This window comes from Dryobates pubescens, chromosome 21 (genome assembly GCF_014839835.1).
Source record: "Dryobates pubescens isolate bDryPub1 chromosome 21, bDryPub1.pri, whole genome shotgun sequence".
NCBI classification, from domain to species: domain Eukaryota; kingdom Metazoa; phylum Chordata; class Aves; order Piciformes; family Picidae; genus Dryobates; species Dryobates pubescens.
Window position 1 is genome coordinate 3460241 of NC_071632.1, and position 24076 is coordinate 3484316.

Sequence of the window (24076 nt, forward strand, 5' to 3'; positions counted from 1 at the left end):
CACACAGGAACACAGCCAGACAGGGCTGCAAAGGCTCCAGAGAAGGAGACTCCACAACCTCTCTGGGCAGCCTGCTCCAGGGCTCTGGCACCTCACAGGGAAGAAGTTCCTCCTCATGTTGAGGTGGAATCTCCTCTGCTGTAGTTTCCATCCATTGCCTCTTGTCCTATCCCAGGGTGTAACCCCAGAGGCTGTCTCTGTCTCCTCCTTCCTGACCCCCAGCCCTCAGCTATTGACAGACATTGATCAGATCTCCTCTCAGTCTTCTCCTCTCCAGACTAAACAGCCCCAGAGCTCTCAGCCTCTCCTCATCAGGCAGTGTCCCATCCCCTTCATCATCCTTGTAGCCCTCCCTTGGACTCTCTCCAGCATATCCCTGTCCCTCCTGAACTGGAGAGCCCAGAACTGGATGCAATATTCCAGGGGAGGTCTCAGCAGGGCAGAGTAGAGGGAGAGGAGAACCTCCCTGGCTTTGCTGGACACACTCCTCTGAATGCAGCCCAGAAGGGACTTAAGATCTCCAAATGAGTGCACCCAGGATAAGTTTTTATTCATTAATCTTTGGAGCCTCCTCTAAATCCAGCTTCTTCCAGTTTGAAGCCATTCCCCCTCCTCCTATCACTCCATCATTTCTTTCTGCTTAGCAAGGTTCTCCTTATTCTCTCATATATGGAGAGAGATGATCCAAGGGCTGGAGCACCTCTGCTATGAGGATAGGCTGAGGGAGCTGGGGGTGCTCAGCCTGGACAGGAGAAGCCTCCAGGGACACCTCAGAGCTGCCTTCCAATACCTAAAGGTATCCTACAAGAAGGCTGCAGAGGGACTTTTCATGAGGGTGTTTAGAGACAGGATAAAGGGGAATGGTTTGAAGCTGAGGGGGAGCAGGGTTAGACTGGAGCTGAGGAAGCAGTTCTTCAGTAAGAGGGTGGTGAGGCTGTGGGACAGGTTGCACAGAGTGGTTGTGGATGCCCTTTCTCTGGAGATGTTGAAGGCCAGGCTGGATGAGGCCGTGGAGGACCCAAGTCTAGTTGAGAGGCATCACTGAACATGGCAGGGGGGGTGGAGTAGAGGATCTCTGAGCTCCCTTCCAACCTGAGCCATTCTTTCATTCTATGAACAATGCAAAGATGGGGAGGCAGCACTGAGCTCCCAGCAGAGCAGGGATTCATTCACCCTTCAGTGAGAACTAAAAAACTCCTTAAGGTGGCCTTTATTGCCATGCACTGGACAGGAGGAATATTTCTCTGGATTGCATTTCTAGCTGGGACATCTTTTTTACTTCACTGAAAGAGGGTTTTGGAAGAGTCATCTGCTGCAGAGTGAGTGATAAATGACCCCTCTTAGAGTTGGGGGAGTTGGGTTTTTTAGTAACATTGCAAGTGATGGAATGTCAGTGAGTGCAAGGGGGAGAGAATCAACATCTTCTCCAAAATCTCTTCTCAAAGCCTGTGTAGCTTCTGCTCAGAATAATGCTGTGGAGAAGGTCGTTGCCCCAAATGTGTTGCTAATGTTGTTTGCATCCTCTTGTAACATTCTCTCCTATTGTAAAAGTGATTCCATGGCCCCAAATGCACCTTGGTTAAAATGGGGTGGCACTTCACACAGTATCACCAAGGTTGGAAGAGACCTCAAAGATCATTGAGTCCAACCTGTCACCACAAACCTCATGACTAGACCATGGCACCAAGTGCCACGTCCAATCCCTTCTTGGCCTGTCTTGGTGTCTTTCAGTTCATGGAGAGCACATAACAACCCCATAACTACAGCTAATCATGACAGTGGCCTTGTTTGCTTGCCCAGCCTTATTTAAGGACCATGAGAAAGGTATTTGCTGTGCAGTCAGGTGAGTTCTGAGCATGAGTGCCAGATGACATCACCCTGTCTCATAGTAAAACACTACAGGGAATTCATGCAGAAACCAAACAAAACCAAATAAAACAAAGCAAACCAACCAAACCAAACCAAACCAGAACAAACCAAAACCAAACCAAGCAAACCAAAGCAAAGCAAAGCAAACCAAACCAGAACAAATCAAAACCAAACCAAGCAAACCAAACCAAGCAAACCAAACCAAACCAAACCCAAACCAACCAAACCAAACCAAACCAAAACCAAACCAAGCAAAGCAAAGCAAAACAAACAAAACAAAACAAACCAACCCAAACCAAACCAACCCAAACCAAAACAAACCTACCCAAACCAAACCAAACCAAACCAAACCAAACCAAACCAAACCAAACCAAACCAAACCAACCAAACCAAACCAGAACAAACTAAAACCAAACCAACCAAACCAAGGCAAACCAAACCAGAACAAACCAAAACCAAACCAAGCAAAGCAAAGCAAACCAAACCAAAACAAACCAAAACCAAACCAAGCAAACCAAACCAAACCAATCCAAACCAAACCAAACCAAACCAACCAAACCAAACCAAAGCAAACCAAACCAGAACAAACCAAAACCAAACCAAGCAAAGCAAACCAAACCAAACCAAGGCAAACCAAACCAGAACAAACCAAAACCAAACCAAGCAAAGCAAAGCAAAGCAAACCAAACCAAGCAAACCAAACCAAACCAAGCAAACCAAACCAAACCAAACCAACCCAAACCAAACCAACCAAACCAAACCAGAACAAACCAAAACCAAACCAGATCAGAACAAAACAAAAGCAAAGCAAACCAAACCAAACCAGACTAATTCAAACCAAACCAGAACAAAGTAAAGCAAAACAAAACAAAGCCAAACCAAACCAAACCTAACCAGAACAAACCAAAACTACCCAAGGCAGAAGCAAAACCAAACCCCTGACTGGTAAGAATCCCTTTCAGACAGGGGTGAGTTATTTGCTGGCCATTTTAATACTGCTTTCTATGTGTAACGCTGCTTGTGGTCCAGGAAAGCCTAGATTGCTGTCTGCACACTGATAAGCCTCTGGTGAGCCTGGGATTGCCAGGAGAATCATTATCTTCAAGCTGCTTTAAGATGTCTTTGCCACCTATTGCAGATGAGAAAGGATAATTGCAAGCAGGTTTTTCAAGCTCACCTAATTGGATAAGAAATATGCCTGGGACTGAAGTTTTCTGCAGCTGGGGAGGAGGCAGAAGCAGCTGTACGGTTTTCTCTTCTTGTCATGAAGGCTGCTCAGACAAGCTGCTGTCTAAATCTGGGAGCACTGATCACATCAGGAGGTGTAGCTTGATGTCTCAGATCACCTTGTCTGATAAAAGCAGTCTCTGGTTCACCGTGTCCTTTGCGGGATTGAATTTTCCTGGCTGAGAAGCCCAGACAGAAATAATTGAAGTGATTTCCATCCGTATGGCTGCCATCAAGCTTCACAATCCTGTGATTCAGTGCACTCTTAATTATTCAGCAGAAGGGACACTTTCCTATTTAGAAACTATCAATATCCAGGACAACTTAAGTGCAAACTGATTGATTGATGATGGATTGATTGATTGAGTGATTGAGTGATGGATTCCTCTTGCAGGCGACAGCCCCTTGAATAAAAGTAACGCCACATAAGTTGTATGGATTTTAAACTAACTCACATAATTTACTTATCCTCTCTGTCATTCTCTTTCTCTTCCTCTCCCTTCCTCTCTTGCTCTTGTTTTCCTTCTGCTTCCATCTGGACAACTCCTCTCTGTTCCATCTCATCAAGATGCTCCAGTGGTTTCGACCGGCACCGGCAAGATTGGGTAGACAGCGGCTGCCCTGAAGAGGTAGGTGATTAGTTTACAGCCTCAGCCCCTCAGAGGCCATTTCTCCACTTATGATGCTGTTGTGATTAAATTCCTTTGGATTATGAAGCATGCTTTCAAGGCCAAAGACATGCTGTATTTGTCTTTATCACTCAGTGGAAATGCTGTAAGGCATAATAAAGACAAATGGGCTGAGCGAGCTCACTCGCCGTCCGAGGGATGAAAATGGACACAAAGCAAAAGACTGTAAGAGGAGTCTCTGGGAAAATGCTTTCCATTAAAAAAGAATAGAATCATAGAATAGAATCATGGAGTGGTCTGGGCCAGATGGGACCTCCAGAGGTCATAGAATCACAGAACAGAATCATAGAATCAACCAGGTTGGAAAAGACCTCAGAGATCATCACCTGTCACCCAGCACCTCATGACAGCTAAACCATGGCTCCAAGTGCCACATCCAATCCCCTCTTGAACATCCCCAGGGATGGTGACTCCACCACCTCCCTGGGCAGCCTGTTCCAGTGCATGAGAGGAAATTATTGGTACATTAAGTGTATCTGAGAAGCCAACAGTAGTGAAGGATCTGTGGTTGGCACTCAGAGGTTAATTTTAGAAGCATTCCTTCCAGAGGGTGAATAATGAGGATTCTCATAGTAATGTGTTCTTCTTTGTAATACAGCTTTTCAACTAGATTTTAATTAGATTGCAGCAGGGAAAATAACTGGGTTTGAAGAGAGCCATGAGGATGATGAGGGGACTTGAGCAGCTCCCCTGTGAAGAGAGACTGAGAGCCCTGGGGCTGTTTAGTCTAGAGAGGAGAAGGCTGAGAGGGGAGCTGATCAATGTCTATCAATAGCTGAAGGCTGGGGGTCAAGTGGAGGGGGCCAAGCTCTTTTGGGTGGTGCACAGGAATAAGACAAGGAACAGTGGGTACAAGCTTGAACAGAGAAGGTTTCACCTGAAGATGAGGAGAAACTTCTTTACAGTGAGGCTGCTGGAGGCCTGGAGCAGGCTGCCCAGAGAGGTTGTGGAGTCTCCTTCTCTGGAGCCTTTCCAAACCCTCCTGGATGCATTCCTGTGCAGACTGCCCTGGGTGCTTTTGGCAGCGGGGGTTGGACTGGATGACCTCTGGAGGTCCCTTCCAACCTCTAACATTCTGTGAAGCTATAACATGGAGAAATGTAAAGCCTTGTTATCCTGCAGGGAGTGACAACCTTCTTTTAATCCAATATTTGTTTGTGGTGAAACAAAAGGACAATAAGACAGCCACTTACATTAAAAGCAGGACAAGACCCCCTGGGTTTTGACAGCCAGATCTCAATCTACTGAACAGGCTTCACAGGACTCCACTTCTCATTAAAACAAATGGGGCCAGCAGGAGATGGAGGCAAATCCCAGGTTGGCTGCTACTTAATGGGATGTTTTCCTGCAGTACTGTGTGAGCCATAAAAGAAAATGCTCATTACACTTAGAGAACTTTAAAAGTGGACAGAGATTTAAAAGGGAAAAAAAAAGGGGAAAAAGATTCCAGATTGAGATACCCTGCCTGGCAAACCTGGTGGCCTTCTGTGACAAGGTCACAACATTAATAGATGAAGGCTGAGCAGCTGAGGTCACTGACCTGGACTTGAGCAAAGCCTTTGACACTGTTCTGCACCACATCCTGGTCTCCAGACTGGTGCAGGATGGGTTCCATGGATGGAGCATACAGAACTGGCTTTGAGGGCTGCACCCAAAGAGTGGCTGTCAATGGTCCATGGCCAAGTGGAGGCCAGGGACAAGTGGAGTCCCGCAGGGGTCAGTCCTGGGACCAGGCTTGTTGAACATCTTTGTTGGTGCCAGGGACAGTGGCACTGAGTGCAGCCTCAGCAGGTTTGCTGATGACACCAAGCTGTGTGGAGGGAAGGGATCCATCCAGAGGGACCTGGACAGGCTGCAGAGCTGGGCCCATGATGACCTCATGAGGTCCAAGAAGACCAAGTGCAAGGTCCTGCAGCTGGGTCAGGGCAATCCCGAGCACCACTACAGGCTGGGCAGCGACTGGCTTGAGAGCAGCACTGAAGAAAAGGCCTTGGGGGTGCTGGGGAAGGAGAAGCTCAACAGGAGCCAGCAGTGAGACCTTGCAGCCCAGAGAGCCAAGCAGAGCCTGGGCTGCAGCAAGAGAAGTGTGGCCAGCAGGGCCAGGGAGGGGATTCTGCCCCTCTGCTCCACTCTGCTGAGACCACAGCTGGAGCTCTGCGTCCAGCTCTGGAGCCTCTGTGCCAGGAAGGATCTGGAGGTGCTGGAAGGTGTCCAGAGAAGGGCCACGAGGATGAGCAGAGGGCTGGAGCTGCTCTGCTCTGGAGACAGACTGAGAGAGTTGGGGTTGTGCAGGCTGGAGAGGAGAAGGCTTCAAGGAGACCTTCTTGTGGCCTTGCAGGATCTGCAGGGGGCTCCAAGAAAGCTGGGGAGGGACTTTTGGGGGTGTCAGGGAGTGATAGGACTGGGGGGAATGGAATAAAACTAGAAGTGAGGAGATTCAGATTGGCTGTTAGGAAGAAGTTGTTCCCCATGAGGGTGGTGAGAGCCTGGCACAGGTTGCCCAGGGAGGTGGTGGAAGCCTCCTGCCTGGAGGTGTTTGCAGCCAGGCTGGAGGTGGCTGTGAGCAACCTGCTGTAGTGTGAGGTGTCCCTGGCCATGGCAGGGGGGTTGGAGCTGGCTGAGCCTTGAGGTCCCTTCCAACCCTGACAACTCTGTGATTCTGTGATATTTGTGTCCATGAACACAGAAGGTAAATTACTGCATGGTGGTTAATATGATTTACTGCCTGCTAGGTGTTTATATTGCTGCTCTGTGTTGTCTGTTATGTTTTTTAATGTTCATGTTTTCTATAGTGATTGTTCTGTAGGCATATATAACATGTTGTGTACCTTAAACACACATCCCATACCTGCCATTTGAACAGTACAGCGAGTTAGTGGCAGGCACTGAATGCATTGCTCTGCAGTATGGTCTATAAATATTCTATAGGCAGAACACATGCCCACAATTTACACCTCTCTGCATATTCTTCTCTAATAACCACATCTAAAGCCTGAGTAACCATCTCACTATACATTAATCATTAGAAAGAAGGCCAAAGGCATCCTGGGGTGGATTAGAAGGGCTCTGGTGAGTAGGTCGAGCAAGGTTCTCCTGCCCTGCTGAGGCCACAGCTGGAAGATTGTGTCCAGTTCTGGGCCCCTCAGCTCAAGAAGAACCTCAGGGAACTGTTTGAGAGAGTCCAGCACAGAGGCACAGAGCTGCTGCAGGCAGTGGAAGATCTTCCTCATGAGGAGAGCCTGAGGGAGCTGAGGGCTCTGGAGCTTGGAGAGGAGCAGCCTGAGGGTGAGCTCCTTGCTGTTGCTCAAGATGTGCAGGGGGAGTGCCCAGAGGCTGGAGCCAGGCTCTGCTGGGTGCTGCCCAATGCCAGCACAAGGGGCAGTGGTGGAAGCTGAGGCAGAGGAAGCTCCATGCAAACAGGAGGAAGAATTCTGTCACTATGAGGGTTCTAGAGGCCTGGAGCAGGCTGCCCAGGGGGGTTGTGGAGTCTCCCTCTCTGGAGATATTCAGGACCTGTCTGGATGTGTTCCTGAGTGATCTGCTCTGGCAGGGGGGTTGGACTGGATGAGCTTTGGAGGTCCCTTCCAGCCCTTAACTCTCAGTGATTCTGTGATGAAGAGCTGCAATTTAATCCCCATGTACCATTGTTACCATGGGTTGTGTTACCCAGGCCAATGGCAGTGAGCACTCACAAGAAAAGAGTGGAGGATAAGATCGGGAGGATAATATCAGATGTTCAAAGCTGATTAGGGGGAAATGGGAAGCTTTGACATTCAGGGGATGACCTTGAGGTCTTGTGATTAACAAGTGAGGGTTGTAAGTTCTGCAATTACATGGAAATTCTCTGATGCTGAGTGCTGCATAGGGCACTTCAAAAGGGAGAAGACAGAAAAAGAAGAAAGGAAAGCTCTTGTCAAATTCTGAGTTAGGGTTTCCATTTGCCTTCTTTTCTATCCTGACAGCTTGTTCAGGCTTAATGTCACAGTGTCACAGTACCACAGTACATTACAGGTTGGAAGGGACCTCCACAGATCATCCAGTCCAGCCCCCTGCCAGAGCAGCATCACTCAGGGTAGTTTGCTCAGGAATGCATCCAGGTGGGTTTTGAATGTGTCCAGAGAAGGAGACTCCACAGCCTCTCTGGGCAGCCTGCTCCAGGGCTCTGTCTCCTCATGCTGAGGTGAAATCTTCTTTGTTCAAGCTTGTACCCACTGCTACTTGTCTTATTATTGCACACCAATGAAAACAGCTTGGCCCCCTCTACTTGACCCCCAGCCCTCAGCTATTGATAGACATTGATCAGATCCCTCTCAGCCTTCTCCTCTCCAGACTAAACAGCCCCAGGGCTCTCAGTCTCTCTTCACAGGGGAGATGCTCAAGTCCCCTAATCATCCTTGTGGCTCTCCCTTGGACTCTCCCCAGCAGGTCTCTGTCTCTCTGGAACTGGGGAGCCCAGAACTGGACACAGGATTGCAGCTGTGGTCTCAGCAGGGCAGAGCAGAGGGGCAGCAGAACCTCCCCAGCCCTGCTGGCCACACTCTTCCTGCTGCACCCCAGGATGCCATTGGCTCTCTTGGCCCCCAGGGCACATTGCTGTCCCATTGTTGTCATCCTTCAGTGACATCTCTGCTGGGGTTTCATTTTCTGTTCTTTGTTTTTTGCTGTTTCCCCACAGTCCAAGTACAAGATTTGTGAGAATGCAGACACAACTGAAACACCTCCACACTCCACCACCACCTTTCTGCCAACCACCACAAGGTTCAGAGTATTAACCACCACCAGAGGATCCAGCACTTCCCACCTGCCAACCAGCCTGCCCACAGAAGGTGAAGTGTAGCCCCTGCAGTATTCTGCAGTGTCAATGTGTCATTTAGAGGCCTAAAAGGCACTTGTTTCCTTCAAGTACTTGTTCCTGTTGACCTTTTCCCTTTGGGGCAGTGGAAAGAATGGAGAAGTGCAATCAAGGCAACATCTGCTGCTGCCTTTAGGTTGCAACAGCAAGGTGCAAAGAGTTAGGAGCACTGGAGGATGGGGCAGTGCTGGGGAAACACAGACAAGCCAGGCACAATTCTGGACAACTTATGGTTCCAATGAGGTTTTTGTGATCCTTTGACTTTCAGACCATAGTCCAGAACCTCTTGAGATCACAGAAGGAGGCAGCCCTGCTAAAGCTAGTGAAGAAACTCCCATCACAGACTTCTTGAACTGGGAATCCCTTTAGGTATTCTGTGTAGGCAGGTGGCAAGTAGAGATAACCCCAATTTAAAACCTCTTTGGTATTTGCCTGTTCACCTCTTCCCAGTCAGTAGGCACTACTCTGTTCATGTAGTGCTGGGGAGTAGTTTCTCTAGGCTTCTGAACTGACTTAACTGGGTAAGTGGTGGTGTGTTCTCATCCTTAAGGGTTCCACTAGCTGCTTCAAGCTCACCTTTCTGTGGCTGAGGCCTCCTGCTTCTGCAGAATGTTCAGCTGGGTAGAAAAGCTAACTCAGATTAATCAGATGGCATCTCTAAAATGGGCTGGGGGAGGTTTCTCTTGCCATTGTGTGATCACACAGGAGATGGTACCAGCTGCAGGCAGCCTGTGGAAGTGGCCTGTGACAAGAAAGGCAGGGCTGAAGGTTTTTCAAGGTGGGAATCTACTGATAAGCAAAGCTAGGCTGGTTTTCAGCAAGATAAGGTTAGAAACTGCTGGTGCAGGATTTGCCCTGCATTAGCAGCATCAGTCCCTGGCAGTTTGCTCACTGAAGCTCACAACAAGGTGAGGAATGGGGGTTGGGGAGGAAGAGCATTTAAAGCTGATAGACCCTTTGATGGTTCTTAGGAGAGGAAATAGTTCATTGCTTTATTTTAATGCTTGGTGTTGGTTCATAGAGTCCTTAATGTGATAGGATGCTCAAGCCAGGTGTGAACATAAATTCATGCAGGCTGTAGTGTCCTGATTCACCAGTATGTGGAATCTTCCTTTGCACTGTCATAAATGGTTTGGTTTGGTTTCTGTTTTACTCAGTAGTAAGGAGGTAAAGCATTGCTCAGTGTGAGAACCACACACTCTCAATCCCCACTGAGCTGAGCAGCAAATGGCTTTCTAACTGTGGAATTTCTTGGGCATTAAGGAAAGCCTTCCTCAAATGCCTCATGACCCAGAACAGTGCAATTCACTTTCCTGCAACTAACTTTGAGTTTCCTTTCTAGATGACACCAAGATAGCTCTGCACCTCAAAGATAATGGAGGTAAGAGATGCTTGCTTTGCTTTGCTTTGCTTTTTGTTTTGCCTGTCAATAATGTTCAGTTGTTTGCCAAATTGCACCCCACTGAACTCCATCCATCAAAATCAGATTGGACAAACAGAATACAGAAGGAACCAGGTTGGAAAAGACCTCAGAGATCATCAAGTCCAACCTATTACCCAACACCAGCTGATCAACTAAACCATGGCACCAAGTGCCTCAGCCAGGCTCTTCCTAAACACCTCCAGGGATGGGGACTCCACCACCTCCCTGGGCAGCACATTCCAGTGGGCAATCACTCTCTCTGTGTAGAACTTCTTCCTAACATCCACCCTAAACCTCCCCTGGCACAGCTTGAGACTGTGTCCTCTTGTTCTGTTGGTGGTTGCCTGGGAGAAGAGACCAACCCCCACCTGGCTACAACCTCCCTTCAGGGAGTTGGAGAGAGCAAGAAGGTCTCCCCTGAGCCTCCTCTTCTCCAGGCTAAGCAACCCCAGCTCCCTCAGCCTCTCCTCACAGGGCTGTGCTCCAGACCCCTCCCCAGCTTTGTTGCCCTTCTCTGGACACCTTCCAGCAGCTCAACATCTTTCCTAAACTGAGGAGCCCAGAACTGGACACAGGACTCAAGGTGTGGCCTCAGCAGTGCTGAGCACAGGGCACAATGACCTCCCTGCTCCTGCTGGCCACACTGTTCCTGATGCAGGCCAGGATGCCCTTGGCCTTCTTGGCCAGAAAGGAAAGATCTGGGTTGAACTCTGTGGGCTCCAGAATGGCTTCTCAAAAGCAGAGGATGATTTACTACTGAGCAAATTGAAACACATTCTACTCCCACTGATATAAAATGGAATGTTGTTGGCTCTGATTGCCTTTCCTCCAGGCAGGGAGCACCAAGCTTCCATTAAGGTCAGGAGAACTGGCAGCCAAGTGAAGCAGTGGCCATGGGCAAGGTGTAGAGAGTGCAGCAGCTCAGGGGCTGCCTGAGGCTGGGGTCACTGGGTTCAGCTCCCTGAGTCTGCAGCGATGAGGCAGGCCCAGCATCAAGGCAGGATGCTAGATCAGCAAGGAAGGACTGGGAGCAGGCTAGGCACAGAATCTGGCAGCACAGCTCAGGCAAGGAGCAAAGGAAGCTGCTCCCCTCAGCAGTCCCAAAGAAGCTAAGGTGATGAACCAGCTCCATACATGGGATGGAGCAAATGGAGACAGGTCCAGAGATAACAGCACAGCTCCAAGGTCAGTACAAGGAGACATGGCCTGTGGACAAGACTGAAGACAAGCTCCCTTCAGCACTGATCCAAGGTTCACAGTATCACAGGATGCCAGGTTGGAAGGGACCCCAAGGATCCTCTGGTCCAACCTTTCTACACAGTAGTCTAGTTGAAATGAGCTGGCCCAGCACCTTGGCAAGCTGGCTCTTACAGCTGGGCCTGTGTAGGGGACTCCACCACTTCCCTTGGGAGGCCATAAGATCACAGCATGTCAGGGGTTGGAAGGGACCTTCAAAGATCATCAAGTCCAACCCCACTGCCAGAGCAGGACCATAGAATCTATCTCAGGTCACGCAGGGATGCATCCAGATGGGTTTTGAAACTCTCCAGAGAAGGAGACTCCACAACCTCTCTGGCAGCCTGCTCCAGGGCTCTGGGACACTCACAGTGAAGAAGTTCCTCCTCATGTTGAGGTGGAACCTCCTCTGCTGGAGTTTTCATCCATTGCCCCTTGACCTATCCCAGGGCACAGTGAGCAGAGGTTGTCCCTGTCTCTTCCTTCCTGACCCCCAGGCCTCAGCTATTGATAGACATTGATCAAATCCCCTCTCAGCCTTCTCCTCTCCAGACTGAACAGCTCCAGGGCTCTCAGCCTCTCCTCCCCAGGCAGTGCTGCAGTCCCTTCAGCATCCTTGTAGCCCTCCCTTGGACTCTGCAGCAGATCCCTGTCCCTCCTGAACTGGGGAGCCCAGAGCTGGATGCAATATTCCAGGTGGGGCCTCAGCAGGGCAGAGTAGAGGGGCAGGAGAACCTCCCTGGCTCTGCTGGCCACACTCCTCTGAATGCCCCCCAGGATCCCATTGGCCTTCTTGGCCCCCAGGGCACATTGTTGTCCCATGCAGACCTTGCTGCCCACCAGCACTCTCAGGTGCTTCTCCTTGGGGCTGCTCTCCAGCAGATCCCCTCCCAACCTGTACTGCTGCAGTTTATTCTTCCTGCCCAGGGGCAGGACTCTACACTGATCCTTGTTGAACCTCAGTAGGTTCCTCTCTGCCCAGCTCTCAGTCTGTCTAAGGCTTGCTGGGATGATTCCAGTGTCTCACTGTTCTCATGGGGAAACATTTTCTTGGCATGGGAATCTCCCCAGCAGTACCTTGTCCCCATCAGCCCTTGTCTTCCCCTTGTCAAAAGGGAGTCTCCATCCTCCTGGCAGCCACCCTTTATGTACTGCTCCATGGTAATAAGGTCTGCCCTCAGCCTTCTCTTCTCCAGGCTGTACAACCCCAGCTCCCTCAGCCTCTCCTCATGTGGCAGGGCTGCCACTCCTCTGATCATTCTCCTGGCCCTTCTCTGGTCCATGGGACAAGATCAGAGCTGGGGCTGAACACAGGTTCAGCTCCCACACAGTGCAGGTGTCCTGTTAAGATTAAACAGAGTCCCTAACCCCATGGGCAGAGGTCCCAGGTGTGGTGGGACAGGGCAGCTGAGGCATAGTGCTCTCTCCTGGCCCTCACAGAGAATTATTCACCTTTTGAACAAGCCTGATGTGCAGATGGCACTTAGCATTTTGGTCTGTTCCCTTGTCAGTTGTTTTGCAGTAATATTCAGCCATTATTTTCTCCTTCTCTCAAATCAGAGACCTGTTCCCTCCACAGGAGGCAGCTGCCAGCCATCCCCTCCCTTGCCATTCTCTCCTCTGCCGTCACCATCACAGGACAGTGAGTTGCAAGCTGCAGTGGGCACTGAGCTGGCCATGTGTTGGCAGAGGTGTTGTTTGACATGGCTGTGACACACAAGGGAGCCCTTGGAATAAGGTCATCTAGGAAGTCAGGGTGGTACTTGTAGGTGTTTGGGCTTCAGCCATGTCCCTGAACTTTTCTTTCTCTTAGCAGTCTTGCAAGCAGTTTGCTTTGTGTTTTGATATGAACAGCACTTCATTGTTCTTCAAGCTCAACAGACAAATAGGCAGCTGTAACAATTCTCAGCATCTCCACCCCAAGTCTGGAAGGCTCTAGGTAGGGAGGTTTAGATTGGACATTAGAATCATAGAATCAACAAGGTTGGAAAAGACCTCAAAGTTCATCAAGTCCAACCTGTCACCCAACACTTCATGACTAACTAAACCATGGCTCCAAGTGCCACATCCAGTCCCCTCTTGAACACCTCCAGGGATGGGGACTCCACCACCTCCCTGGGCAGCACATTCCAATGGCTAACAAGAAGATGGATTTAGCTTAGAATTGAGGAGGAAATTCTTCCCCATGAGGGTGGTGAGGCACTGGAGCAGGTTGCCCAGAGAAGCTGTGGAGGCTCCAAGCCTGGAAGTGTTGAAAGTCAGCTTGGATGGGGACTTGAGCAACCTGGTATGGTAGAAAGTGTCCCTGCCTGTGGTGAAGGGATTGGAACTAGATGATCCCTTCCAACCCAACACATTCTATTATTCTATGATATACTCCACCACCTCCCTGGGCAGCACATCCCAATGGCTAACAACTCTCTCAGTGAAGAACTTTCTCCTCACCTCCAGCCTAAACTTCCCCTGGCACAGCTTGAGACTGTGTCCTCTTGTTCTGGTGCTGCTTGCCTGGGAGAAGAAACTTCTTCCCTGAAAGGGCTCTCAAGCCCTGGCACAGGCTGCCCATGGAGGAATCCCCATCCCTGGAGGTGTTTCAAAGAGGCAGAGAAGCGGTGCTGAGGGATGTGGTTTAGCAGCAGCCTTGCTGAAGTTAGATACTGGTTGGCCTCCATGATCTTAAAAGGTCTTTTCCAGCTGAAACTCTTCCCTGAGTCCATGGAAGTAAACTCACCCAACCCTTCTCACTCCCCTTTTGTGTCTGCTCTGTACCAGGCACACTCCTGGCTGAGCAGTGCCCACGCTTTGCCCATGAGCCATTGCTCTGTGGCAGGTGGCTGGCCTGAGCCCAGAGGCTCCTTGATGAGCAGCTCATCAACAGCTCAAAACAGTATCAATAATTCAGAAAATGGCCTTTAGAAAGCACAGCCAAGTTTCTTTCCATCTGGGAGCTGCAATGGGATTGGTTTTTTCCACTTCTCTGTTCCTTGCCCAAGAAAAATCCTCTGGAAGCAAACAAAATGTTGAAGACTGGAGCAAGTGAGGGGTGGCTGCAGCCTGCTTTGCAGATGGAGGTGGTAGGGTTTGAGACACCACAGAATCACTGAATGATTCCAGCTGGAAAGGACCTCTGAGATCACTGAGTCCAACCATCCACCCAACACCACCGTGGCCATTAAACCCTGTCCCACAGTGCCCACACTTGTAGAGCCTGGGCAGGTTGTGTGGAAGGCTCCATGAGATGGGGGGTGTGCATGTTGCAGGGCAGCACCCACACACTGGGTGTTTTAAACACCTCCAGGGATGGGGACTCCACCACCTCCCTGGGCAGCCTGTGCCAGTCCCTGGCCCCTGCAGGAAGGACATTTTCCCTTATCTCCAACCCAAACTTCCCCTGGCATAATTTCAGGCCACTTCCTCTCATCTTATCACCTGACACCAACACCCACCTCACTCCAACCTCCTCCCAGGGATTTGGAGACAGCAATGAGGTCTCCCCTCAGGCTCCTCTTCTCCAGGCTGAACACCCCCAGTTCCCTCAGCTGCTCTTCACCAGCCCTGTTCTCCAGACCCTTCCCCAGCTTCACTGCCCTTCTCTGGACCCCTCACTTAGCCCAAATCTAGGAAGTCCATTGCCAGGGAGAAAGCTGCTGCATTTTAAGAGGACCAGCCATCACCTGATGTGGTTATTCATCTTCCTTCAGCTGAGCCTTTTTATTCTTGAAATCTGCAAAAGCAAAGGAGCTGACTTCAAACAAGATGGGAGCCAAGCAGCACACCAGGGTTCCTCCCTCACACAGTAAACACAGCTTTGAATCTGAGAAGTTCCTTTTGATGAATCTTCACTTCTGTATTGAATTTTCCAGTCACCCCTAGATTAGGGTGAGGTAAAAGCTCTGCTGCTGCAGGTGTGTGCTTTGATTTGCTCTGTGATTTGCCAGCCTTTCATGAAGAGTAGATTATTTCAGGTCAGGGACACAGGGCCTTTAATTTTTCACACTAGATCCTTTTAAAGCCTAATAAGAGGGAATGTTTTGTGATGGAAAACCAAAGCTACATTGGCTCAATGATATCCTAGAGCTTGATGTCTCCTTAGATGATAGCAGTCAATATCTGGTTGGGTACAAAAAGGATTCCCTGGGAAATTCTGCATCTCACCTCTGCCTGGAACTTTTGAAACCACATGTCACAAGCTGTGAGAAGAGTTGGAGCTGTAATTCACCCACAAGCTGTTGTGGCATGTTTTAACACACATCTGCTGGCTAAAGCCCTGGCTGGCTGAACAGACCCAAAGAGTGGTGCTCAAAGGAGTTCAGTCCAGCTGGCAGCCAGGCACAAGTGCTGTTCCTCAGGGCTCAGGGCTGGGACCACTTCTGCTTCACATCTTTCTTGATGCCCCTGATGAAGACACAGAGTGTGTCAGCAGGAAGCTCACAGGTGACACCAGGTTAGGTGGAGAGTTGATCTGCACCAGGGCAGGGAGGCTCTGCAGAGGGACTTGGATAGGTTGGATCCATGGCCAACATCAACAGGAGGAGAATAGAATAGAATAGAATAGAATAGAATAGAATAGAATAGAATAGAATAGAATAGAATAGAATAGAATAGAATAGACCAGACCAGGTTGGAAGAGACCTTCAAGATCATCTCATCCAACCTATCATCCAACACCACCTAATCAACTAACCCATGGCACCAAGCACCCTATCAAGTCTCCTCCTGAACACTGCCAGGGATGGTGACTCCACCACCTCCCTGGGCAGCACATTCCAATGGGCAATCACTCTCTGTAGAATTTTGTCCTGACATCCAGACTGAACCTCCCCTGGAGCAGCCTGAGACTGTGTCCTCTTGTTCTGGTGCTGGTTGCCTGGGAGAAGAGACCAACCCCCACCTGGCTACAACCTCCCTTCAGGTAGCTGTAGAGAGCAAGAAGGTCTCCCCTGAGCCTCCTCTTCTCCAGGCTAAGCAACCCCAGCTCCCTCAGCCTCTCCTCACAGGGCTGTGCTCAAGGCCTCTCCCCAGCCTCATTGCCCTTCTCTGGACACAGCCAGTTGCTTTGCCAGGCCAAATGGCATGGGCCAACAGGGTGACAATATTGAGCTCCCTGATGGCCATTGCTGGAAGCTCCTAACCATTGTAATGGCTTACATGGCCTCAGGCAGCTGGAACAAACACGAGTCCTGGATGGCAGCTGTTGTAGCATGAGGTGGTTTGCTGGAGCAGAAGAATGAACAGTCCTTAGCTAACATACTTTAGGGTGCTGTCACCATCTAAAGAGAGGGATTGGACTGCAGTGCACTCATCCATTTCCTGCACTAAGCACTTGATCAGTCTCAGACTTCACGAGTTGCCCTGGCTCCTGCAGCAGATTGATAGCAAAGCCAGGTGCTGAATCTGGGATTTGTGGGATGCATCTTGTCACACTCTCACTCCAAGCCCACCTTTCACTCCATGCATGCATTCAGAAACCAATTTCTAAAGCATCATCTGAGCCATGACTTCAGAAATCATCATGAAGCCAAGTGAAGAGTAGCAGTGGCTTAACCTCAGCATGTTAACAAATGTTAAGGGACTGAGCCCAAAACCCAGCAACTCACCCAGCACTACTGTGAAGAGGCTGAGAAACCCAGAGCATGCTGTGCCTGAAAGAGGCAGAGAGAATAATTGGATGGAGATTTCCCTAAGCCTTTAGAGAATGCTTCCAACTCTGCATTCCCTTATTCCCTCCCATGGTCACTGCCTGTAAGACATTCATCATCTCTTCAGGAGGCTGCAGGAAAAAAGCTTAGGACTGGAGAGCCATGGACCTGCAGTCTAACAAGCAGTCTCCTCCAGATGTAAATGGAGGCCCTGAGGAGGGGAACAATCCAATGGCTCTACTGAGCTCACTTCAAGCTGTAACCCTGTGGGCTCAGTTGTCCCACACATGATCACACAGCATCACCAAGGCTGGAAGAGACCTCAAAGATCATCAAATCCAACCTGTCACCACAGACATCATGACTAAACCATGGCACCAAGTGCCACATCCAATCCCATCTTGAACACCTCCAGGGATGGGGACTCCACCACCTCCCTGGGCTGCACATCCCAATGGCTAACAACTCTCTGTGAAGAACTTTCTCCTCACCTCCAGCCTAAACTTCCCCTGGCACAGCTTGAGACTGTGTCCTCTTGTTCTGGTGCTGATTGATAGAGAGAAGAGACCAACCCCCACCTGGCTACAACCTCCCTTCAGGTTGCCATCACTGGAGGTTTTTAGGAGAAGACTTGACGGGGTGCTTGGTGCCGTGGGTTAGTTGCTTGGGCGGTGTTGGATTGGTTGATGGGTTGGACGCGATGATCTTGAAGGTCTCTTCCAACCTGGTTTATTCTATGTATTCTATGTATTCTATGTATGTAGTTGTAGAGAGCAATGAGGTCTCCCCTGAGCCTCCTCTTCTCCAGGTTAAACAACCCCAGCTCCCTCAGCCTCTCCTCACAGGGCTGTGCTCAAGGCCTCTCCCCAGCCTTGTTGCCCTTCTCTGGACACCTTCAAGTCTCTCAATGTCACACAGTATCACACAGTATCACAGTAACTAAGGTTGGAAGAGACCCCAAGGATCATCAAGTCCAACCTGTTCCAACAGACCTCACAACTAGATCATGGCACCAAGTGCCACGTCCAATCTCCCCTTGAACACCTCCAGGGACGGCGACTCCACCACCTCCCTGGGCAGCACATCCCAATGACGAACGACTCGCTCAGTGAAGAACTTTTTCCTCACCTCGAGTCTAAACCTCCCCTGGCACAGCTTGAGACTGTGTCCCCTTGTTCTGGTGCTGGTTGCCTGGGAGAAGAGACCAACCCCCTCCTGTCTACAACCACCTTTCAGGTAGTTGTAGAGGGCAATGAGGTCGCCTCTGATCCTTCTCTTCTCCAGGCTAAGCAACCCCAGCTCCCTCAGCCTCTCCTCACAGGGCTGTGCTCAAGGCCTCTCCCCAGCCTTGTTGCCCTTCTCTGGACACCTTCAAGTCTCTCAATGTCCTTCCTAAACTGAGGGGCCCAGAACTGGACACAGTACTCAAGGTGTGGCCTGAGCAGTGCTGAGCACAGGGCACAATGACCTCCCTGCTCCTGCTGGCCACACTCTTCCTGATGCAGGCCAGGATGCCATTGGCCTTCTTGGCCACCTGGGCACACTGCTGGCTCATGTTCAGGCAGCTGTCAATCAGCACCCCCAGGTCCCTCTCTGTTTGGCAGCTCTCAGCCACTCTGACCCCAGCCTGTAGCTCTGCCTGGGGTTGTTGTGGCCAAAGTGCAGCCCCTGGCACTGGGACTTGTTGAATGCCATCCTGTTGGCCTCTGCCCAGCTGTCCAGTGGGTCGAGGTCCCTCTGCAGAGCCCTTCTGCCCTCTAACTGACCAACATCTGCTCCCAACTTGGTGTCATCTTCAAACTTGCTGATGACTGACTCAATGCCCTCATCCAGATCATCAATGAAGATATTAAAGAGAATGGGGCCCAGCACTGATCCCTGGGGCACACCACTGGTGCCTGGCTGCCAGCTGGCTGTGGCACCATTCACCACCACTCTCTGGGCTCAGCCTCCAGCCAGTTCCTAACCCAGCTCAGAGAGCTGCTGTCCAAGCCAGGGGCTGACAGCTTGGCCATGATGTCACAGGATCACAGATTACAGGATGTCATGGGCTGGAAGGGACCTGAATTTTTGCAATAATAGTAGCAATAATCAGTTGTCAGCAGATGGAGAGAGGTGATTCTGCCACTTTGCTCTGCTGAGACCTCACCTGGAGTACTGCATCCAGCTCTGGAGGCCTCAATACAGCAAGGACCTGGTCCTGATGGAGAGGGTCCAAAGGAGGCCACAACAATGCTCAGGGGGCTGGAGCACCGCTGCTACAAGGACAGGCTGAGGGAGCTGGGGGTGTTCAGCCTGGAGAAGAGAAGACTCCAGGGAGACCTAAGAGCAGCCTGCCAGAACCTGAAGGGGGCTACAAGAAGGCTGCAGAGAGACTGTTTGCAAAGGCCTGCAGGGACAGGACCAGGGGCAATGGCTTCAGACTAGAGCAGAGCAGATTGAGATTGGATGTGAGGAACAAGTTCTGCACCAGGAGGCTGCTGGAACACTGGAAGAGGTTGACCAAGGGAGGTGTTTGAGGCTCCATCCCTGGAGATATTCAAGGTGAGGCTGGACAGGGCTCTGGGCAGCCTGATCTAGTTGGGGATGTCCCTGCTGAGTGCAGAGAGGATTGGACTGAATGAGCTCTGGAGATCCCTTCCAACCCAGCCCATTCTGTGATCCATGATAGCCAAGGAGATCTCTGTTTGAAGGCTAGTGTGGGTTATGTAAGAACACTGAGACTCTCATTTTGCATTAGTATTGACAGTAAGAAACTTTGATCTGCTTTAATCAATGAGTAGATTTCTATGCAGCTGGATGCAGTGCAGCCTCAAATCCTGAGCTATGCCAAAGTGCTTTGGGGAATGCAGTGGAGGTTCTGCAGCTAGTAACCTTTTCAAAAGGCCATGTTTGCATCCAGGCTCTGGAATTATCCTCATGAACTGACTTTCTGTGTCTTTATCAATGAGCTGGGTCAGGGATTTCAGTGCATGCTCAGCAGGTCTGCAGATGACACTGAACTGGGTGCAAGTGTTGATCTGCTTGAAGGTAGGAAGGCTCTGCAAAGGGATCAGGCTGGAGCTGAGGCCAAGGTGTAGGAAGTTTAAAATAGCCAAGTGCTGAGTCCTGCACCTGACTCACACCACCACACCATACAACCCTCCAGGCTTGGGGCAGAGTGGCTGGAAAGCTACCCATCAGAAGAGGCCCTGGGGGTGCTAGTTGACAGATGGCTGAGCATGAGCCAGCAGTGTGCCCAGGCAGCCAAGAAGACCACCAGCAGCCTGGGCTGGATCAGGAGTGGTGTGGCCAGAAGGCACTGGTGAGGCTGCACCTTAAATCCTGGCTTCAGTTTTGGGCCCTTCACTCCAGGAAAGACATTGAGGTGCTGGAGCAGGTCCAGAGAAGGGCAGCAAAGCTGGGGAAGGGTCTGGAGAACAGGGCTGGGGAGGAGCAGCTGAGGGAGATGGGGGTGGTTAGTCTGGAGGAGTCTGAGGGGAGACCTCATTGCTCTCAACAACCTCTCAGGGCAGCCTGCTCAGGGCTCTATCAACCTTACAGTTAAGTTTTTCCCCATGTTGAGGTGGAACTTAGAATCACAGCATTGTCAGGGTTGGATCAGCCAGTGCCAACCCCCCTGCCATGGGCAGGGACACCTCCCACTGCAGCAGGTTGCTCACAGCCACATCCAGCCTGGCTGCAAACACCTCCAGGCAGGAGGCTTCCACCACCTCCCTGGGCAACCTGTGCCAGGCTCTCACCACCCTCATGGGGAACAACTTCTTCCTCACAGCCAATCTCCATCTCCCCACTTCTAGTTTTGCTCCATCCCCCCCAGTCCTATCACTCCCTGACACCCTCAAACACTTGCTGTGTTCCTCTTTATATCCATTGCACTTGGTGCCATGGTTTAGTCATGGGGGCTGTGGTGACAGGTTGGGCTTGATGGTCTTTGGGGTCTCTCCCAACCTTGGTGATACTGTGATTCTGCACTTGGGAGCTGTTACCAGGCTCCTCCTGCTTGAAGGCTTGCTGCATGTAGATAGAGAGTGGGGCTCCATGGTCTCAGAGACATTTTCCAACCAAACCAGTTCTCTGTGAGAATTGTATCATTTGTAACTATTGATTTTTATTTTTTTGAGCAGAAAAACACAGGGAAAGTTTGGGGAAAGTTCCACAGAGTTGCCTTTGGGGCAAGGATTGGCCAATTAGGCAGGTATCTTCCCATGGGAGCAGGCCTGCCTGGAACAGCAGATGTGCTCTGAGCATCTTAATAAGATTTCTGCAGCTCAAGAAGCTGTGGCAAGAACAAGTTGCTTACACTTGCTGCTGTTTAAGGAAGGCTTTTGTTGTGTTTCTTGATGCTTTGCACTTGGCATTCTGATAACTACACTCAGCACTGGTTAGGCCACACCTTCAGTCCTGTGTCCAGTTCTGGGTCCCTCAGTTTAAGAAGGACATTGAGAGACTTGAAGGTGTCCAGAGAAGGGCAACAAGGCTGGGGAGAGGCCTTGAGCACAGCCCTGTGAGGAGAGGCTGAGGGAGCTGGGGTTGCTTAGCCTGGAGAAGAGGAGGCTCAGGGGAGACCTTCTTGCTGTATAGAAATCCCTGAGGGGAGGTTGTAGCCAGGTGGGGGTTGGTCTCTTCTCCCAGGCAAGCAGCACCAGAACAAGAGGACACAGTCTCCAGCTGTGCCAGGGGAGGTTTAGGCTGGAGGTGAGGAGAAAGTTCTTCCCAGAGAGAGTTGTTAGCCACTGGAATGTGCTGCCCAGGGAGGTGGTGGAGCAGATCACACAGGAACATATCTAGACAGGTCTTGCATATCTCCAGAGAGGGAGACTCCACAACCCCCCTGGACAGACTGTTCCAGGCCTCTGTCACCCTCACAGGGGAAAAATTCTTCCTCCTGTGTCCATGGCACTTCCTCTGCCTCAGCTTCCACCACTGCCCCTTGTGCTGGCATTGGGCAGCACCCAGCAGAGCCTGGCTCCAGCCTCTGGGCACTCCCCCTGCACATCTTGAGCAACAGCAAGGAGCTCACCCTCAGGCTGCTCCTCTCCAAGCCTAAGAGCCCTCAGCTCCCTCAGGCTCTCCTCCTAAGGAAGATCTTCCACTCCCTAAATCATCTTTGTGGCTCTGTGCTGGACTCTCTCAAGCAGTTCCCTGAGGTCCTTCTTGAGCTGAGGGGCCCAGAACTGGACACAATCTTCCAGCTGTGGCCTCAGCAGGGCAGAGTAGAGGGGGAGGAGAACCTCTCTGGACCTCCTCACCACAGCTCTTCTAATCCACCCCCAGATACCATTGGCCTTCTGGGCCACCAGAGCACATTGGTGGCTCATGGTCAACACACATCTGTGTGAACTAAGCCTTATGAAACCTAAATAAATCCCTTTGCAAGATTTAGGCAGGGAGAGGCCTGGTTCTTGGATCCTCTTCATCCCTAAGCTCAAACTGGATGCCCACAGTCAGCACAACGGGAGGTGAAGCTCCTGTGTGGACAGGTAGTCATTAACTTCTCAGTGGAAAGCAAGGTACCTTCAGGATGAGGCAGTGCCTAATGAGTGGAGGTGTGTGCTTGCAGTTTATTGCATTCATTAATGCCTCCCACAGCCTGGAATCTCAAATGATTGGATTCATTATCTCTTAGGATTTGGAGAACAGGTCTGCTGGGGAGCAGCTGAAGGAACTGGGGTTTAGGCTGCAGAAAAGGAGGCTGGGGGGAGACCTCATTGCTCTCTACAGCTGCCTGAAAGGAGGTGTTTCAAAGAGGCAGAGATGTGGAGCTGAGGGCCATGGCTTAGCCCCAGCCTTGGCAAAGTTAGAGAATGGTTGGACTGGGTGAGCTTAAAAAGGCTTTTCCAGCCAAGCTACTCCTATGATTTTCTGATTCTATTGAGAGTATTTGGTTGTGAGAAAGAGACATGGAGCATCTTTTTGCCTCTTGGGCTGTGAAATCTGGAGGTGCTGGAAGGTGTCCAGAGAAGGGCCACGAGGATGAGCAGAGGGCTGGAGCTGCTCTGCTATGAGGACACACTGAGAGAGTTTGGGTTGTGCAGGCTGGAGAGGAGAAGGCTCCCAGGAGACCTTCTTGTTGCCTTCCAGGATCTGAAGAGGGCTCCAAGAAAGCTGGGGAGGGACTTTTGAGGGTGTCAGGGAGTGATAGGACTGGGGGGGATGGAGCAAAACTAGAAGTGGGGAGATTGAGATTGGCTGTTAGGAAGAAGTTGATCCCCATGAGGGTGGTGAGAGCCTGGCACAGGTTGCCCAGGGAGGTGGTGGAAGCCTCATCCCTGGAGGCCTTTAAGGCCAGGCTGGATGTGGCTGTGAGCAACCTGCTGCAGTGTGAAGTGTCCCTGGCCATGGCAGGGGGGTTGGGACTGGCTGAGCCTTGAGGTCCCTTCCAGCCCTGGCAATCTGTAATTTTATGGTTCTGTGAAAACAAGGAGCATGTGAGACAGAGGAAGCAAACAGTGTGGAATGGAGTGGGTAAGACAAGGCAGAGTTCCTGCTGCTAATGCCTGTGCTGTCTGTGCAGCTTCCACGGACGACAGCGCGGCAGAGGAGAAAGGCGGAACGCTTCATGCGGGCTTGATTGTTGGCATCCTAGTGCTGGTCCTCATCGTGGCTGCAGCCATCCTCCTGACCATCTACATGTACCATCACCCAACCTCAGCAGCCAGCCTCTTCTTTATAGAGGTAAGGCAACACAGTGTCACCAGGCCTGTCGCTTGGCTGGCACCATTGGGCTCTCCAGGACTACAGCTGGGGGGCGTTGCTGTGTTGGCAGAGGAAGCTTTGAAGCAATGGACCTCTCCTAGCAGGTGCTGCTGCTTTGTCCTTGGAGTGTGGGCCCCTGCCAACTTTGTGAAGTTCAACAAGGCCAAGTGCAAGGTCCAAGTGCAATCCCAAGCACAAATCCAGGCTGGGTGAGGAGTGGCTCAAGAGCAGTCTGGAGGAGAAGGCCTTGGGGGTGTCAGTTGGTGACAAACTCCCCAGGAGCCAGCAATGGTCCCTGGCAGCCCAGCAGGCAGCTGTGTGCTGAGCTGCAGCCAGAGCAGGGAGAGCAGCAGCACAGGGAGGGGATTCTGCCCCTCTGCTCTGCTCTGCTCTGCTCTGCTCTGCTCTGCTCAGAACACACCTGCAGCACTGCCTCCAGTTC

The 24076-nt window shown here is 51.0% G+C and overlaps 1 protein-coding gene across 1 annotated transcript in view; it reads left to right on the top strand.

Annotated features, from left to right (window-relative positions):
* The window catches only part of PLXDC2 (plexin domain containing 2), a 369954-nt gene that overhangs the window by 330601 nt on the left and 15277 nt on the right, over nucleotides 1–24076 (top strand). The window contains exons 10-13 of the mRNA XM_054171328.1: nucleotides 3665–3725; nucleotides 8461–8611; nucleotides 9980–10018; nucleotides 23453–23613. Coding sequence (XP_054027303.1) covers nucleotides 3665–3725; nucleotides 8461–8611; nucleotides 9980–10018; nucleotides 23453–23613 — 412 coding nt within the window. The remainder of the gene's footprint in view (nucleotides 1–3664; nucleotides 3726–8460; nucleotides 8612–9979; nucleotides 10019–23452; nucleotides 23614–24076) is intronic.